The following is a 19,437-nucleotide window of genomic DNA, read 5'->3' on the forward strand; positions in this document are numbered from 1 at the left end:
TTTCTAAACCTGTTGACTTTTCTTTCTGCATTTCTTTGACATCAGACATGTTTCTTGCCAACATGTTAGCTGAGAAGCTGTTGGCTTTCCTCTGCTCAAATCGTAACAAGATTTTTATTTGACATTAAACATAATAATAAAACAATAAAACAATAAACATAAACCTCCTACTGCAATCAGATCTCGCTACATTCTATCTTCTTAGAATATTAAGAGCCTACAAAGTTGTTTTATTTGAAATAGGATACATTTATTTTTAATCTTTCCATTAAAGCATTATCAATGAGTGGGGGAAAACAAATAGTAGCGTTATCATTCTAGAATACACAGTAAATTCATGTTGGCTCAAGTACACTTCTTTCAGAAGAGCTTTGAAGTAGAATCTTTGCTTCTGCTCTGTGATGCTAGAGTCAAACTGTTATATTCCACCTGTGATGACAAAACTGGGAAATGCCACACATTACATTGTCCTTCTTGCCCTTTTTGAAGGTTGGTGTGACATTGGCTGTCCTCCAGTATTCAGGGACCTTTCCCATTCTCCAGGGCCTTTCAAAGATAACAGAGAATGGTTCAGCAATCACTTCTGCCTGCTTCCTCAGCACATGTAGCTGCACCTCTTTGGGGCTCTCAGATTTGTGCGAGTTGATTTTGGCAAGATGCTCTCTGATCAGATCCACCTTGAGCAAGGGGAGGTCTTCCAGTCCCCATACTCTCTCTCTTACTTCCAGGGTTTGGGATCCTCAATGGGCAGTCTAAGTAGTAGAGACTGAAGCAAAGAAGTCATTCAGTATCTCTGCTTTTTTCCATGTCCCCTCCTACCAGGGCACCCACCTCATTCAGTAGGTGACCTGTGTTTTCCCTAGTCCTCCTTTTACTACTCATATACTTCACAGAAGCCTTTCTTGTTATCCCTAACCTCCTTTGCCAAATTCAATTCCAAGTGGGCCTTAGCCTTCCTTGTTGCATCCCTGCAGGCCCTGACAACATTCATATATTCTTCCCAGGTGGACAGGCCCATTTTCCACATTCCATGGACCTTTTCCATTGAATTTATCTATGAGCTCCTTGCTCATCCATGCAGGTCTCCTTCCACCTTTCCCTGCTTTCACACTCTTTGGGATGCATAGATCTCGAGCTTGGAAGAAATGATGATTAAGTGCTGACCAGCTCTCTTGGTACCCTTTACCTTTCAATGCTCTAGCCCATAGGATACCCCTAAGTACATCCTTGAAGATGTACCTCTTCTGAAGCCCAGGGTAGCAATTGTACTTATTGCTTTGCTTCTTCCACACAAGGTCCTGAATTCCACCATCTCACAATCACTGCATCCCAAGCTGCCCCCAGCCTTCACATCCCCAAGCAGGCCTTCCTGGTTGGTCCAGCAGCACACCTCTCCTTGTTGGCACCTCCAGCAACTGCATCAGAAAGTTATCTTCCATGCACTGCAGGAACCTCCTCAACCTTGTGTGCCTGGCTTTGTTGCTTATCCAACAAATATTCAGCTGTTCTTATCAGTATTCTGTCTCCTAGCTATTAAAATGTTACTTTTGCCAAGATACATAACTGTGCTAATAGAAAAGTTCCAGAGCAGTTTCTCAGGAAGGAATGAATGGAGAAATAAAATCAAGGTGGAGAAATTTTGCTCAGGATACTCTACTTTCCCCCATCTATTATTGTAAAGAGAATGATGTATGTCTTTGGAACAACCTAGTTCTGCTCTCTATATGCAGGTTGCTTCAAAAGTAATGCCTCCCCATTATTTCCATGGAAAATAAAACAGACAAAAAGACTGCAACAACACTATTTCATAGAGAAAATTTTCAGCTACAAAACAATATTTTTCAGCATAGTCAGCACCACTAGCTGTACATTTTCACCAGCAACGAACAAGAGCTTTCATGTTGCACTTGTAAAAATCTGCACCAGCGTAGGTGACTCTAGTTCAAACTGAACTGGATGGTTCAGTTTGAACTGAACGATGGCACTGTTGCAAGGAAAATGTTGCCCATGCAGTACATCTTTCATCAGCCCAAACAGATGGAGGTCAGAATCCTGACTATATGATGGGTGTGGAAGGACAATCCATCCAACATTGGCAATGTGCTCCACGATCTTCAAACTGTTAGGGGGCCTGGCATTATCATGTTGCAAGAGACTGTATTCTTCTCCTTGCTGACTCTGGAAATTGTAGCCTTCAACGTAGTCAGCATCATGACGTAGGGAGCAGAGTTGATGGTTAGTCTGGGTTTCATGAAACCCAGAAGGATCATTCCTTTCCTGTCCCAAAACACAGTGCACACCTGAGGGCTGCCTCTTCAACCTCATATTAGTTTAACTGAGTCTCATGTTGATGAGGTATAATATGGGGAATTTATTTTGCTATTTATTTCTAATACAGCCAAATATGTCTTCCTGCAGAAACACCAGTGCAGGTATCAGACTGTATATGAAAACAGAACTGTCCTCTTTAAAAATAAATATTTTAACTACCAAGCCCATTAAAAGATCATTTCATAGTAGGAGTTCTTCCACAAATGACTTCCCTTTCAACTTAAACAGTGAAGGTAAATGGAAATAGGCCAAAATGAAATGCATAGAAGATATTAAGTCTACACTAGTCATAAAATGCAGAGGAGAAAGGCAGAGAAAGGCAGACCCACTGTGCTCAAAATTGGCTTGATGTTGGAATAAGATGCTCCAGCTATACTTCCCTCCTATTCAACAGAATAACGTTGCCTCAAAAATCTGGCCTTCATTATCTTCTGGGTACTAGTTTGTAACAAGTACAGGAGAAAAATGTTTTGGGTAATGCTCTACTGGGTCTTCGACGTAAATTATGTCTCTTGACAAGGGAATTTTGTCCAACTATTAATTTATGATTAAATTATGACTGGGATATAACTAAGTTGCTATTTCCCTCTTGCTCTTGGTACAGCAGTAAATTACATCACATCTTTTACATCCAGCTTCACATTCACTGCTAGGTCATTTGTACTGATTCTTTTGCAAAGCACATGTTGAATGGATCCACCCTTATTAACAAAGGAACAGTGATTTTACAGTAATAGATATCACTTCTACAATGTCAATAATAGAAATAACTCTGTGTTGAATCCTGACATAGCAGTCCATATAGCGTATATATTAAATTACCATTCGCTGCATAGCTGAAATAATTTTTCTACATTGGTAAATACAATTACCATTTAAATAACACTTAAATAATCTTACATTCTCATTTCTCATCTCATTTACTTTCAAACTGTCTTTCACTAATGTCTAATTGAGAGCATCAGAGTTCTGAAGTAAATTACTCAATTTCATTTTAACGTAGGAAGAATACGCTACTTATGTCCATTCACTGTTGAATAAAATGAAATATTTGCATTTCTTTTGTAAATGTACTGTGCAGTGTAAGGTAAGCTAACCTCTACATCACCTCTGGCATCCTAGGAGTCTGAATATGCAGAAGTGTTTGCAAATCTTTTACAAGGCATTAACTTACTAGGGAACTGATTCTTCTAAAAATAATGGCGCTGATCACACTGCTGTTTTATTTTATTATTCACTTAATGCAGTCCAGCTATTTCATAGGTTTCTGAGTGTCAAAGGGCAACTGTATTCTAGAGAATGTGGAGAGCTTGTGTCCTTATGCTGGTATGCTCAAAAGGAGAAACTACAGCGAGATGCTATATGAGATAGTTATTATTCTTTGTCTGGCCATCAGATGTTAAATACAAAAACCATCTTGGCTCTGACATACATTCACAGGCCTGACAAAAAGGCCAGACCTATCTTGGATGGTATTAAACATTTTTTATGCTTTTATTGTATTTTCTTCCCCTGTCCTTTAGAGGATGTTAGAGGAGAGAGTGGCATCTTGGAGTATAGTTACTTACCAGTGTACAGCCACCACACCACCACAACTCCTTCACAGAGTGACAGATTTTTGATCTCAGGCAGGGGATTCACATTCTTCTTTGCATGCTGGATTCTTCTGCATGAATCCTCATGCCATTATGCTCTGTGGAAAATGGAGACATAGTGGTTTATTGCATCTAGCATTGAAAAGTATCCGTACTTCATGCAACCTGAGAAATAAAGCAGAAATTGCCTTGCAACAGTTAAGATTACCAGTACACAGTTCATCATTGGACTGTGTGGCCAATGTCATAAATTGTCCTAATAAAGCAATTATTTAATTTTTTACCTCACTTCATGAAAATTTGCAGTATCACTTCCGGCTAGAGAATTTTTGCTCCATTTTTCAGCTAAGGAGTTGAGCTACAAAGTGAATAAATTATTTAAGCTCTACTAGTCGTTACATCAGTCCTGGCAGACTGTCTACGTTGGAGAAATCTACGTTCTGGTGACTGAGATGTTTCTGTGAATGGAGCTAAAACACATCCTTCGAAGTGCACAGAACTATTTACATGGGGAAGACTACTGTTCAGTTGTAATGTGTTGCAACCAATTTGATCAGTTTCAGTTTTCTGAAGACAGTTATCCTGCATGCCCAATCTCATAACAGAATAAGCTGCATCTTCGTAATCAGTTGGATTTTACCTTCTCATCTGCCTCTACTGTAAATTCTTCTCTAAATACAGCCTTGCTTTTGTTCGGTTCTGCCAGGGAACTCTTCTTACTGACACTTCTTGATATGAGTGTCCAATTCTATATATAACTTAGTTGTTAATGCTTGCAGTACAGCATAGAAGTCTTAATAAAAGCATCCATAGTAAATACTACAAAAGCACATAAAAAGGGACATTTTAAAAAACATACTGCATGGAAGATTGGTTTCTTCTTCACTGTGACTCACCAAGCTGCTGAAAACAACATGGGCTGTGGTAATGGCATCTATTATTCCAGCCAAATTTAGATAAAATGTGGCCAAGGAAAGCAGTGCAGTGAGCAGTACATGGAAGGAAAAAAAAAAAAAAGTTAAAATGTGAAGGGTAGGGACTCAGCAGGATTCAGTATTTTGTAACTCTGTTCTGTCTGTGTACACATCTGAGCATCCTCTTCTTGGCTGTGCTAATCAGTCATCTCAAATTCTCCTGTTGCAATAACACAGACAGAAGCAACTACAACTCTCAGTATAAGACCATCCATTTAGACGCTGTGGCATTTCTTGTCCAAAGTTTGCATGAGAATGGAATTCTCTTGTTCTCTTTTTATTATGTGTGACTATTTCAGGGTGTAGTAACAGCATAAGGATGGCTATTTAGGTGCATAAAGATTGACAAATTCAGAAATGGTAGAGAACTTTCCTTGATGCACAATTGTTTTAAAGGACCTGTCCAGTCACAAGGAACTGAATTTCAAGTAATGGCCTTGTTTTTCCTCTAGAAGGAGATCAACCCAATACCGCAAGCCAGCATTTACCTCTGTAAACAAAGACGGTACATTGTCGGGCAGATGGATGATGGATAGCCCTCAGTTTGAAACTTAATTTTAGTGCTCTAAGCATTCGTATTAGCATTTGGTGTCTCTCTTGTTCTATAGTAAGTTCTGTATTGCACTAAATATTCTGATTGAATTATTTTTAACTCAGTAATAATTGGAATTTCTTCCTCTTTTCATTCCCTTCCCCTTCTCCCATCAAATATATTCACAAATGTGGTGTAGCACGCAGCCTTGTCCCAGTTTTCTGTGTTTCTGGATCTTTTTCGTCTCTTTCCGATTACACACTTTTGTTCTGGTAACAGAGGACACTGAGGAGTTACCAAATGCGTTCTTTGCTCCAGTCTTTACTGCTAAGACTGCCCCTCTGTAATTCCAGACACTGGAGATAAGAGAGAGAGTCTGGAGGTGGTCTTTCCCTTGTCCGTGGGGGGTCAGAGATCCACTGGGCCAACTTGATGCACACAAATCCATGGGCACCAATGGGATGCACCCATGAGCACCAACGGAGATGTCAGGATTGGTTGCTGAATGACTCTGTCATCTATGAAAGGGCATGGAGAGCAGGAGAGGCGCCTGAGGACTGGAGGAAAACCAGGATCACTTCACAGGGGACAACAAAGATGATGTGGGAAACTCCAGGGCATTCATCTTAACCCACCATGCCCACTAACCACATCCCTCAGCGCCACATCCACGCATTCCCTGAGCACCTCTGGGGACGGTGACTCCACCACCTCCTTGGGCTGCCAGTTCCAATGCCTCACCGCTCTTCCTGGGAAGAAATTCTTCCTCATATCCATGGTGTCATGCTCAGGGTTATGGGTACTGTGATCCTGGACACAACTTTGAGATACCAGACGTATTGATGTTGGATGAAACGCAGCTGACCAGGACGGGCAAGAATTCTGGGCAGCACGCTGGCTGGGCTGATTAACGGAGCTTCAAACCAGCTTTGGTGGGAGAAGGGGGTCTATTTCAAGCGATAGAGAAGAGCCTGGAAATACTGTCCTTCTGGAAACAGCCAAGACAAACCTCAGATTTGAACCAGAGGAATTCAACGTGGCTCGTCCAAGAATGTAACAGGGCTGATAGCCCAGCCAAAGAGTCTCCACACCAATGCACGCAACGTGGAAAATAAGCAGGAGGAGCCGGAAGCAGCAGTGCAATCAGAAAACGATGACCTAATTGCTACCACAGCAATGTGGTGAGACGAAGTGCCATGCTGGGACACTACAGTGGAGGGCTACAAGGTTTTTAGAAGAAAGAAGGCAGGGAAGGAGAGGCAGGGGAGTTGCCCTCGCTGTTAAGAAACGGGGATTGCAAAGAGCTGCCTCTGAAAAACAACCACCAGCAGGTTGAGAGCTTACGGGTAAAAGTCAGGGTCTGACCCATGTTGTTATGTCAGCCCATGGCGCCAGAGGTAGATGCTGGAGGTAGGGCAGTAGGGGCTGACATTCACTCACGTGGTGTTAGGATGTGCTCCCACCACTCCCTCCTCCCCCCCACCCCCCCATCCTCCCTGGTTCATTCCCCAGCTTCCTCTTTCGGCCTGCCCAGTATAGATCCTCGGTAAGTGCCTCATTGTTTAGGCTTTGTTAGCTTCGCTGAGGTTTTAGCTTAGATTGATTGCGCTCCTGTCATCCCGCAGACTTAAACCGTTGATCAGCTCCACGAGTAGGAGTGAATTCAGCTGGACCTCGAGGCTCCTTGCCCCTGTGTTTCAAGCAGTTTAGAAAGCAGCCTTGTGACTCAGTGGGAGTGTTAAATGACTGTGCGATATCTACACTGCATCAATAATACAGAAGATGTTTATTCTGTATCAATAAATAGATGTTAATACAGTAAATACAAAAGCTTCCCTCTTGTAGGTTTAAAGAAGGGCAACAAGGCTTGTAAAGGGCCTCAAGTCGCGCCAGGGGGAGCTTAGGTTGGACATCAGGAAACACGTCTTCACAGCAAGGGTTGTTGAGTGCTGGAATAGGCTCCCCAGGGAAGTGGTTGAGTCAGCATCCCTGGATGTGTTTAAAAGCCGTTTGGATGTCGTGCTCGGGGACACGATGGTTAGGTTAGGATGGTTAGGTCATGGCTGGACTCGATGATCTTCAAGGTCTTTTCCAACCTGAGTGAGTCTACGATTCCATGATTCTGTGATCCAGTTGTGAGTGAAGATGATGGTGCACTGGTTTCTTTCAGTCACAGCGCGGTGAAGCGAGAGGGCTGTGTCTTTCAGGGAAGCCCAGCAGAGGGGCCAGCAAGGATAACGCGAAGGGGTGCGCAGGGCCACAGGGCTGGAGCTGGGGTCAGCCCTGAGCACAGCTGCAGCAGCGCAACCAGCCAGCTCTTAGGGAGTGCAGCCTCCTCTCCCACATGCTGCTGAGCCGGTAGCGAAGAGGGCTGACTCCAAGGAGTGTTCTCAGGAGCTGGATGGTTTCAGCCACCAGGGTGGAAGCGGAGGAGCTGCCGGTACGCTCCAAACTTCTCAGGGCTGACATGGAAGAGAAAAGAGTGGAGTTCTGAGCCTCTGTCTGTGCAAAGCAAGCCAGGAAACCCTCCTGCCGGCACCGCCCCACCCAGCTCTTCCCAGGGCCAGCCCGGAGCAGGCAGACAGCGGGGTCAGCTGGAGAAGGGCTGGCGGCCATTGCTCGCTCGCTGCTTCGCCCGCACTGCCCCTTGTCTGCAAAGGTGGCAGAACCCCCCTGCCTGGGTTGGGACAGGGGTTGCAGCTCGCTGCCCACAGCCTTTTCTTCTCCCTGCCCCAGTGCTCTGACCCCCTCACTGTCCTCACTCACCCTCGATGGCGTTGTTCAGCTTCTCCTCACGGCCATCTCTCAAGTGCTGCCCGGCAAGCCCTAGACACACGCAGCCTGTCAAAGATCCTGCTGGCCAGCCTAGCCCAGCCCAGCCCAGCGCAGCCCAGCCCCTCACCATCCCTGCTGGCCTGGCCACGCACCCGCGACTGCAGCACCCAAGGAAGCTCCGAGGCACTCAGCAAGGCTCCCACCGGCATCCGCTGTGCGGGCAGAGCTGCCGGACGGCAGCAGGGAGCCCCGCAAGCGCCCCGGCCCCGCCTTGGGCCCGCACGGCTCCACGGGCACGTGACTCAGCCAGCAGCAGCAGGCGCTGGGGCCAAGCTGCTGTGGGGCACAGAAGGGCCAGGGCTTGTGGCTCACCAATGAACCTGACGGCCGCCTCTTGCAGGGGCTCCTGGGGGCTCCGCAGGTAGGACAGGCTCTGCTCCAGGAACTGGTCCGCTCTGCTGCCGTGACCCATCAGCTAGAAGACAGCACACGTGGTTACGGCTGGTGCAGACTCTCCCCCTTGGGCAGGCAAATGCCGTGCCTGGGATGGGCCTCCACTGCCTTCACCTGCCGGATGCTGGCCCCAACAGCCTGCCAGCAGGAGCAGGCCAGGCCTCCGGAGGAGAGGAGGCCGGAGAAGAGCCCGAGCCGCCAAGTGCTTGAGGGAAAGGGGTGCGTGAACGGTGACAGGCTGTGCCTTCGGCACTGGCCCCACGCTCCGGGACAGGGATGGCAGGCCTCATTTGGGCCAGGGCTCTGGGGCGCTTGTTCTCACCAGGCACTCGCCAATCCTCTGCGTCTGCGCTGTCTTCAGCAGGTACCTGAGGTGTTTGCGCTTCAGCAGCTTGGCCGCGCAAAGAAGGGCTTCCCAAGAGGCCTGCAGAGGAACAGAGAGCGGGAGATGCCTCCAGTGGCCGCCCAACAGGGCCTGTGCATCCTGCATCTTGCCACGGCTCGGGGCCTTCCTGGGCCTTGGCGGGAAGGAAGATGCAGCAGCTGGGGAAAGGTATCTGTTCTGCACTCAGGCAGAGGCGTGGGGCAAGCACCACCTCCGGCACTGGACGCTGCTGGGGCTGCAGCGTAGATCCTTCCGATGCTCAGGCCATCGTGAGGGCTATCAGCACCGCCTTCTTCCAGTGACCGCCCAGCTTAGAAATGCCCACCTGAGCCACGCTCTGGTCCTGGTCGTGCATGTGGAAGAAGAGAGGCAGGAGGATGTTGCGCACTTCCTTCTTCATCTCTGCTCTGCGGGTGTGCCCTGCAACCTCCATGGCATCCTTACAGAGAAGGATGGAGAGCTGCCTCACGTGGCTGGACTCCTGGTGATGCACAAGGGAGGAACTCAGTCCTGCCTCCTCCAAGCCCACGGTGAGCAGGGGGGTGGGGCTGGCCAACAGGGACCCAGACGTTTGTGGCTCTCCCGCTCACAGCAGGGAGCGGTGGTAGGCCAGCTGTGCACACAGTGCCATTGTGCAGCATGCATCTGTGGGGCACTGCATGTGGAGGGGCTGCCCCAGCATGACAGCCTGAGAAGCACCAAGCAAAAGGTTTCCTGCACGCAGCCAGGCATTGTGGTGGGAAGAGCAGAATTTGCAGGCCAGGCCAGCTGGATGCGCAGAGGAACACAGCACACGCTCACACGCCCCACAGCCACACGAGCCATGCCTCCCAATGCTCATCGGCCTTACATTTAAGAAGAAGGGCAGCAGTAGCTTAGGCAGCTGCAGCGCAATGGGTACCGCCTTCTGCCGGTCTGTCACGCGCAGCAAATTATGGAGGACAGTCATGGCCTTTGCACCGATGTTGCTGTCGGCATCCTGCAGTTGCTGCATGATCTCTGGCAGCAGGTCTTGCAGAATTACTGCCTGTGGCAAAGACAGCATTTCTTCTTCAGAAACCCCAAGCGCCGCCCTAACAGAGCACTTCTGCTTACAGATGGCACAGCCCAGGGCAGAGACCTGTTTGGGGCCGGCTCTGAGCACACCATGGCCCCGTGGGATGGGACGGGATGGGCCGGGCCGGGCCGGAATGGGATGGAATATGATGGGATGGAATGCGGTGTGACGTGATGGGATGGGATGGGACAGGACGGGATGGGATGGGATGGAGGTCTGCTGCCTTTGGCTCCAGAAACAGCCATTTGTGTCAGCGCGGCCCTCAGTGGCTGATGAAGGTGGCAGTGAGGCAGTGGACCAGCTGACGCCTCTCAGGATTCCAGGCAAAGTCCAGGCAAGCCTCTGTGGGCACCGCCGCCTGGGGCTGGGCTGCAGGCCCTCTGCCTCAATGCCAGCCACTCACCATTGTGGGTATTGCAGACAGCTTGACCAGGCTGGTGGTAGCCAAGTCACGCAGCACCGAGTTCTGACTCTGCAGATACGATGGGAGGAAGCTCAGGATGCTCGTGCTGCCAATGCGCTCCATGATGGTGGCGACCTTCACGCAGTCCAGCAGCTGAAACACACCCAGCAGTACCATGAGAGAGAGGTTGTCCCCGTTGGCAGGATTCCTGTGCTGAATTGCCCCTCCCGCAAGACCCAGGGCAGGAGCCCAAGGGCCAGCCACAATTCCGCCTCGTGGCAGGCCGCACGGCTTCCTTGCCTGCTGCTCCTGCCCTCACAGCCATTTGCAGCCTCTCGCTCCCTGGAGCTGCACTAAATGCATGTGCTTCTGACTTTTTTCCTCAGCCTCGTGGGGAAAAAGCCTCGTGGCAGGGATGCCCCCAGGCTGGGCTGACTGCGGTGAGAGTGCAGGCAGCGGCCCTGCTCTGCTGACTGGCAGCTTGACCCTCCCCGCTCTGCCAGAGACCTCGAGGTTTCAAAGGCACCTCCAGGAGGCACCGCTTGCCTCTAGGCCCACCTCAACGAACACAGCCATGGTCCCGATCTCGTGCTCCTGTCTCACGATGAGAGCTACGACTGTTTCTTCAAACACCGCAGCACAGCAGAGCGGCCCAGTGTTTTGCAGTGCCCTGGCCGGGGGAAGAACGCAGAGATGTGCTCAGTCAGCTGAGAGAAGCCTTGCCTACGCACAAGTTGTGGCCTTCCCACAGGCGCCCATTGCTGACCACCTCAGCTTCCCAGGCCCCTGGGCTCTTCCCATGCTCGTTGACCACCCTGTCCCTGGAAGACGGGGACAACTGGGTTGGCTCTCACCTGGTCAGCACAGCCACGCCTGTGTGGTAGGTCTCAAGGCTCATAAGCATGTCCCAGCCACCCTGCCTCTCGATGTCCTCCACCAAACTGTCACCCATCCGGTGTCGGAAAATTGCTCTCATGCACTCCACCGCATTCCTGTGGGCACAGCAAAGCGTGCGTCACATGGGGAGCCTTGGCCCTGGCTCTGGGCCTGGGCCAGAGACCTGGCGGCAGGGATGCAGCACCTGATTTCTTTCACAGGCAACATGTTCTCCTCCGTATCACTGTCTCTCAAGTTGAAGCAGCCACGCTGTGAGCACTGCAGGATGAAGAAGATCTTGAGGAGCACTGTCCTGTACAGCTTGCGCATAAACAACCGTACACACTCTTCACTGGACGGCAGATGCAGGATCGTGTGCATGGCGTGGCTTATCTGCAGAAAACACCCAGGGATGGCCCTCAGCATACAGCTGTCCCTGCAGCGCTGCCCAAGCCCGCGGGCTGGGAGGTTGGGCTTCAAGGGCAGGGCATGAGAGGATGAGGGGCTGTGGAGGGGAGGGAAAGCTTAGGGAGGAGAGGGGAACCCCGCCGGGGGTGAGCCAGAAACCCACAGCCAGGTTATGGTTGCAGCTGTAGCCCTGGTGAAGGTCACTGTGGCTTGGCTCTGGCTGTTCCAGCAACAGGTTCTTCACCACGACCTGTGCAAGGCTGGATTCGGAGACAATCGCCTGCCACATGACTGTGAGAGACCTGCAGAGACAGAGCGCACTGCGTCGGGGGCTGCCCCAGCCACCATCCTTTGGTGGCCCCAAGGGTCCTGTGCTGGCCCCAAGGGTCTTAAGCCGTCCATGAGGTGGGCAGGCCCCTCACGTGTTGCACCACGAGATATCACGCAGCATGGTCCTGACCACACGCTGCGGGTCCAAGCGCGTGATCTTCAAAAGGGTCTTGATCATGATGTCCCGAAGCAACGCGTTGCTGTCTGATGTGAGGTTGTCACAGATGCTCTGCACAATCTCTGGCACCTGGAGGAGACAACAAGGGCATTGAGATGGAGCACAGCCACAGCCCCAGCTGCCACTGGGAACTGCTGTTTCCCTCCTAAGCCCCACTCTCAGGTCAGGGGAAGCAGCCCCCAGAGAGCAAAAACGCGGGGCAACCAGGCTGAAAACTGCTTACGTTTGAGAGCTGAGAGCCCTCCTCTCTCAGGACTGCATCCAACGCGCTGGCAACCACCTTGGTGTCAGAGACCCTCGGCTGGATCATGCCCTCCAGGACGGTTAGGATGAAGTTCCCCCTCTCAGTGGGGCGGAGCCAGCTGCCCACTAACTGTGGGAAGGAGGAAGGGAGAGAAGGCCCGATGCACTGTGTTTAATGGTGGTGGGGCGCACGTGAGCAGCGAGGGTGGCTCTGGAGAGAGACACCCGGGGCAGCGCTGGCACTGCATCCCAGGAGAGCCCAGTGCTGGGCTGGCTGACTGCAGCCTTGTGCAGTGGGTGCAGTGGGTGCAGAGAGGGAGCTGCTGTGCAGAGCAAAGGCTGGCCTGGAGGTCAGGGTCACAGAACACTGGCTCGGCAAGCAGCTGGGGCTCACCGATGGCCAGAACAGCTGCAGTCACAGCTCTGCCACTGGCATAAAGTCTGTGGCTACTCCCTGCTGAGACACGGGTGGACCCTGCCGCCAGACTGTTGAGAGGCCGAGACAGCCCCTGCCTCGTGCTCCCACTTACTGGTGCCTTGGCTCATGTGAGCCTCCTGCCAACCCCCCCCCCCGTCAAGCATCCCAGCAAGGGACGAGCTGCTTACCAGTGTATTCCAGGCAGCATACGGGGCGCAGAAATGGCCCCAGTGTCCATCCTCCACGTATAGGTTGGGATTGGCACTTCCAAACTTGTAACCTGGGCAGCAGGAGAAACAGAGAGTGAGTGGTAAGAATGATGGAGAAGGTGGAGTAGGCATGAGAGAGCAAGAAGGAGAGTTTTGCTTGTGCCCAAGCTCTGAGGCTGGCAAAGAGAGCCACCCACTGCTGTGTGGGGAGTTGCAGAGGTGTCAGGGCAGAAGCGCGCCTGTTTCAAGGGGGAGAAGGCAAGGCCAACTCTCAGGCTGCAGCAAGGCAGGAGAGCTAGGTCTAGCCTTCTGCTCTGAAGGAGGAGAGAAGCCCTGCCGTGCTGCTGCTACAGGCTCCCCAGGGCAAGGAGGGTGGCCAAAGAGGTGCACTGCCTCGTCCGGGCTTTAGCGTGTGCAACAACCCAGCCCATTGCAACGTCTCTTACCCAGTCGTGCTGCCAGGATGCTGTGGATGGCTTGCACAGTCTCTGTGGACTCACACCTGATGTCCTCGTCCTCCTCGGCACAGCATAGGATGAGGTGCCCCAACAGCTGCCCCATGAGCGTATCAGGCATTTCTTTTAAGAGGCGAATGTCAGCCATGCTTTCACTGTTTTGAGACGAGCTCTGAGGAACAAAGGAAAGGCAGAGTTAGCTGGGCTGAACTAGTGTGCTTGGGACAAACGCTCTGACTCCCCAGAGCCAGCAGCGGGCTGAGCGCCACAGGAGCTGAGCGCCAGCACTTTGGCCAGCTCTGCCCTGGGCCACGCAGGGGCTGACCCATGGCAGACCCACATCCAGGTGAGGAGCACGCTGACTGCCTTTGGTGGGAACTGTTGGAGGGGTTTGAGTGGCTGCGGGCTTTTGGTGCCTAGGGGAAAGTGCCCCAGGGCGGCTGGTCTTGCAGGGAGCCCGGAGCTAGCAGCTCTCTGAGGGCACCAGGAAGGGGCAAGAGGGGGCTTTCGTGCTCCCCTGCTCCCTGTCCCACCGGCTCCTTACCCCCATCAGAAAAGCAGGGCCCATGAGGTTCCTCAGGCTGACAATCCTCTCCACGGCACAGCGGCGCACTCTCACCCTGTTGGACTTGGTGCAGGGCAGCAGAGCCTGAGAAGACAAATGCTGTTGGTCAGCCACAGGATGACTGTGGGAGGGAAGGGCTTTGGGGCCGGCACGCTGCTGGGTGCCCTCAGCGGCCAGAGGAAGAGAGTCTCAAGGCTGAGCTTGCTTTGCATGACGGCCACGTCCCAGCAGACCTCGGCCTTGCTGACATCTGCCACGAAGTGCACCGCCGAGGCAGGCAAGGAGGGCGGTGGGTCAGCAGTGCCAGCTGCCACTGCAGGGTCTGAGAAGGGCACTCAACGGCCTTCCACCGCTCAGGTGCAAACCACTGGGTTTCAGGTGGTCGTGCCCCCCACCCCACCGCACGCTCTCTGTGCCTGCTTCTGGGACACAGTGCCCACCCCAGGCAGTCCCTTCTCTTTGCAGGAAGGAAGAGCCCCTTCTCTTTGCACATGCCAGACCTGCAAGATGATCTCCACGTTGGCGAAGCCTGGCGAAAGACACAGCCTCACTTGCAGCACTCTGTCCAGAGATTGCAGCATCTGCAAGAAGAACAGAGCAGGTGTGCCCTTTTCCTTGCCCTTTCTTTGCAGGAAGCTGGCTTCAACTCCTGCCACCTGAGGCAGAATTCAGGCACCCTGTGGAGCCAGGAGCCTGCCCTGTGGTGCCTCAGGGTCTGCCTTGGCTGTCTCCTTCCAGCAGCCCAAGTGAACTGGAAGAAGCGCGCAAAACTGACTGGCAGGCTCTCTGGAGCATAGCCAGCACGTACCTGCTCATGGAGGGGAGCGTCAAAGCTGTCGTGCTCCTGCATTTCAGCGAGAGAGCAGATGTAGGTAATGCAGCGTCTGAGGTGCTGTCCGACCCGGGCTATGTCCTCATTGCTGCGAGGAGAGGAAAGGCCTGTTGGATGCTGGCAGCTGGGGCACGCCTGCTGCTGTCAGGCCCCTGCTGTGGAGAGGCCCAGGCCCAGCCGGGCTCTGGGGTACTTGCCTCCTTGCAGTGATGGCGAGCACGGCGTGCCTGCCCAGGGACATCACTGGGCACCGGTAGCTGGGCAACTTCTTTCGCACTAGCGCCTGGAGAGAGACAGACAGCACAGCTGGGCTGGGACACGGGAGCTGCCGCGGCCAGCGCCAGGATGCACTGCAGGAGGAGCACCGCCGTCCCCACGCTGGCACCGGCATCCGAGGCAGGAGCCCCGCGGCCGGCAGGCGGGTCGGCGCCTGAAGAGAGAGGCCCGTCCCACTCGTCCCTGCTGGCTGCACCGCCGGGCCAGCGTCCGGCCAGCCGTGCCCCCTCCCTCAGCCTCGCCGGGTGCCCGCTCACCTCGTGCTGTGGTTCCAGCTTGCCGTCGGGCAGGTACCTCCCCTCCAGCCGCAGCCTGCAGACCGTGAGGACGGAGGCCAGCAACCGCTTCCTCGCGTCCAGCTCCTGACAGCCGGGGAGACGGGAGACAAACGGGAAGGGTGAGAGGGCGCAGGCACGGCCAGCGGGGCCGCTGCGCCGAGGGGGTGCGCTGGTGGTGCGGGGGGCCCGGCGGGCAGCAGCTCTGCGCAGCCAGCGGCCCTCCGAGAGCCTGTGCGCAGGCAGCAAGCACGGCGGCGCCCGGCTGGGAGCAGCGGGCAGAGCCTCGCGCCGACCAGGTCGGACATCCGTACCTTCTCCTCGCCGGCGAGGAAGGACCAGAGGAACTCACAGTCCTTCTTCTCCTTGTCATCCAGCTGCCCGACGCCGGAGGCTGTGGAAGAAGCAGCGGGGAGAGCTGTGAGCAGGGGCTCGGTGCACCGGAGCCCGCTCTCCCTCGGAGGCGCAAGGAACGAGGCTCCCGGTGTAGATCAGGGTGAGCTCCCTGGCTCCAGTCCTGTGGCATCGGCCCCAGTCGAGCCCCGACTGCGGCCCGCCGCGGAGCCCGGAGCGCAGGCCGAGGCTGGCCGGGCCCAGTGCCGCCTGCGTACTCACCGGTCTCCTCGAACGGCTCTCGGCCTGTCTCTAGTTCTGTCCTCGGGGAATCTAAGAGCTGGGATTCTGGGAGAAAGGCATCGGTGGAACCGGGGGCTCCACCGTGAGCCACGCTGCTCCCGTGCTGTCCCATCGCGATCCTCCGGAACACCCAAGTAACGCCGGGCTTTCCATGTGCGCGTCACAGAAGGCCCTGCTGTGACGTGTTGCCTGCGTCACAGTGGGTGCGCTGCCCGCGGCCGGAGGACTGCCGCGAGGCGAGGCTGCTCACCCTCGGGCACCTGAGCAGGCAGACCTTTCCGTTCAACACTGCTGAGGCTCTAGGAGCTATTGGAAGCGCACACTGTCAAGTACTGCTACAGATTTGAGTAAAGAACCGTAAAGGTTGGAATGATTCCAATATTCAATCGCAGGGGGTGAAAGACATGGAAAAAGGAAGAGAGATGGGATGCTGAGGAACGTATTTTGGGGGAAAGAAAGGCCCAAGTACTCTAGACATCAAGGAAAAATGAAAAAAAGATGAAAGGACCTCTCTTCACAGGCCTTGTTCTTCTGAAGAACTGGAAGGATTTACGCTATCTTAAAGGTGTAATAAGTTAACGCTGCAACATCACCAGTTCTTCCCGCTTCCTATTACCTGTAGAAATTGCCGGTAATACTTAGCGGAGGAAGCATTTCACATCACAGGCTCGAAGATCTCTGAAGCTTATCAATACCGGTTAAGCCAGAGATGGAATATCACAATGGAATGAACTGAAACAGGAATAAACAAGAAGCGTTTGAGGAATACAAAGTGTGTGTTTTCACTGCATCTTTTGTGGGCCGTACTCTGGGTACAGTGGGTCGTTCTGGGTGGTGCTTAGCGGGTCACGGGTATGCGGGGCAGTCGTGTGTCACAGTATATAACGACTTGTTGTGCAGCATTACATCGGCACTTGAGCTACATGCTAGCTTGTGTCTCCTGTGTCCCTGTGTTGTTGCACAGCACGGAGGGAGGACTGTGAAGTGAGATTTCAAAATCCCACGTACGAGGGCTTCTTGGAAAGTAATGCCTCCTGCTTTATTATGTTGGTCCACGATGTCAGAGGTGGATGCTGGAGATCTGGCACTAGCGGTTGAACTTTCCCAACAATACTCCATTATCTTTGGTTGCTGTCTGATAGATGGCAGCAGAGGGGCAGTGTTGATAAAATGGCGTCTGATACGGAAGCGTGTCTGATGCAAAGGTCTGTCATTTCTTTCCTCCACAGAGAAAAAATGGCAATGAATGACATTCACCAACGCTTGCTGAATGCTTTTTGGTGCCAAACAGCAGATGTGGCCACAGTGGTACAGATTCTGATGTGTGCAACCTGCACGCTCTTGCTCGTTGCTGGCAAAAGTACATAGCTAATGGTGGTGGCTATATTGAGAAATGCTGTTTTGTAGCTGAGATTTTGCTCTGTCATAGAATCGTAGAATCACAAAGGTTGGAAAAGACCAACAGGATCACCCAGTCCAACCATCCACCTGTCACCAATAGTTCTCATTAAACCATGTCCCTCAACACAACGTCCAAACATTCTTTGAACAACTCCAGGGTTGGTGACTCCACCACCTCTCTGGGCAGCCCATTCCAGTGCCTGACCAGTCATTCAGAGAAGTAGATTTCTAAATGTCCAGCCCGAACCTCCCCTGGTGCAGCTTGAAGCCATTCCTTCTAGCCCTATCACTAGCCACACGAGAGAAAGGGCCGAACCCCAGCTCACTACAACCTCCCTTCAGGTAGTTATAGAGAGCAGTAAGGTCTCCCCTGAGCCTCCTCCAGACTAAACAATCCCATCCCCCTCAGCCACTCCTCACAAGGCCTGTGCTCCAGACCCCTCACCAGCTTTGTTGCCCTTCCCTGAACACACTCCAGGGGCTGGATGTCTTTCTTGCAGTGAGAGGCACAAAACTGGACACAGTACTCCAGGTGCGGCCTCACCAGGGCTGAGTACAGGGGGACAATTACTTCCCCGTTCCTGCTGACAGCACTGTTTCTGATGCAAGCCAGGTTGCCATTGGCCCTCTTGGCCACCAGGGCACGCTGCTGGCTCGTGTTCAGTCGAGCATCAATCAAGACCCTCAGGTCCATTTCCTCTACACAGCCTTCCAGCCCCTCTGCCCAAGCCTGTAGCTTTGCCTGGGGTTGTTGTGGCCAAAGTGCAGGAGCTGACATTTGGTCTTGTTGAACCTCATCCCACTGGCTTCAGCCCAGCTATCCAGCCTGTCCAGATCCCTCTGTAGGGCCTCGCTACCCACAGGCAGATCGACACTTCCAGCCAGCTTGGTGTTATCTCCAAACTTACTGAGGGTGCACTCATTGCCCTCATCCAGATCATTAGTAAAGATATTGAAGAGGACAGGCCCCAGCACCGACCCCTGGGGAACACCACTCGTGACCGGTCACCAGCTGGATTTAACTCCATCCACCACCACTCTCTGGGCCCGGCCCTCCAGCCAGTTCCTTACCCAGCCAAGGGTGCACCTGTCCAAGCCATGGACTGCCAGCTTCTGCAGAAGAATACTGTGGGAGACAGTGTCAAAGGCTTTGCTGAAGTCTAGGTAGACTACATGAACAGCCCCCCATTTCCCTCATCCACCAGATGGGTCACTAGATCATAGAAGGAGATCAGGTTGGTCAAGCAGGACCTGCCCTTGGTGAGCCCATGGTGGCTAGGCCCGATTCCCCAGATGTCCTGCACATGCCGCGTCATCTCTCTCAGGACAATCTGCTCCATAACCTTCCCTGGCACCGAGGTCAGGCAGTGGAGTACCGTGAGGATAACCGGTCTGACTTTTAAAGACAGACGTAAAGAAGGCATTCAGAACTTCTGCCTTTTCCTTCTCCTCAGTGGTCACATTCCCAGCCTCATCCAGTCAAGAATGGAGATTCTCCCTGATCCTCCTCTTACTGCTGATCTATTTGGAAGAGAGTTTCTTGTTCCTTGTTACCCCAGCAGCCAGGTTGAGTTCAAGCTGGGCTTTTGCCTTTCTGAGTTTCTCTCTGCACATCTGAACAACTTCTTTGTATTCTTTCTGAGTTGCCCATCCCTTCTTCCACTGGAGGTAGATTCTCTTTTTCTCCTGGAGCCTCAAGAATATCTCCCTATTCATCCATGCCAGTCTTCTTCCATGCCGGCTCATTTTGTGGCTCAGGGGGACACTCTGATCCTGCGCCTTTATGGCTTCCTTCTTGAAGAGCAACCAGCCATCTTGGGCCCCTTTACT

At 52.7% G+C, this 19,437-nt stretch overlaps 1 protein-coding gene across 2 annotated transcripts; it reads right to left on the reverse strand.

Moving 5' to 3' along the window:
- Nucleotides 1-7,199: 7,199 nt before the first annotated feature.
- On the reverse strand, nucleotides 7,200-17,694 carry LOC112530578 (maestro heat-like repeat-containing protein family member 7). 2 transcript variants are annotated; one of them, XM_040655691.2, is made up of 22 exons: nucleotides 16,186-17,694; nucleotides 15,885-15,964; nucleotides 15,553-15,657; nucleotides 15,217-15,302; nucleotides 14,996-15,107; nucleotides 14,688-14,768; nucleotides 14,167-14,271; nucleotides 13,614-13,794; nucleotides 13,147-13,238; nucleotides 12,521-12,670; nucleotides 12,212-12,366; nucleotides 11,953-12,091; nucleotides 11,587-11,774; nucleotides 11,360-11,497; nucleotides 11,064-11,175; nucleotides 10,506-10,658; nucleotides 9,896-10,072; nucleotides 9,371-9,526; nucleotides 8,983-9,084; nucleotides 8,580-8,682; nucleotides 8,199-8,258; nucleotides 7,200-7,894 (listed from the first exon to the last, which is right to left on the reverse strand). In XM_040655691.2, exons 1-22 carry the CDS (start codon nucleotides 16,316-16,318, stop codon nucleotides 7,710-7,712), a joined length of 2,793 nt encoding a protein of 930 aa, XP_040511625.1. In that variant the 5' UTR covers nucleotides 16,319-17,694; the 3' UTR covers nucleotides 7,200-7,709. The 2 variants fall into 2 exon arrangements, with proteins under 2 accessions (XP_040511625.1, XP_025000681.2); XM_025144913.3 differs by lacking the exon at nucleotides 12,521-12,670.
- Between the last annotated feature and the right edge of the window lie 1,743 nt (nucleotides 17,695-19,437).

The sequence above is a fragment of the Gallus gallus genome, chromosome Z (genome assembly GCF_016699485.2).
Source record: "Gallus gallus isolate bGalGal1 chromosome Z, bGalGal1.mat.broiler.GRCg7b, whole genome shotgun sequence".
Classification (NCBI taxonomy): Eukaryota; Metazoa; Chordata; class Aves; order Galliformes; family Phasianidae; genus Gallus; species Gallus gallus.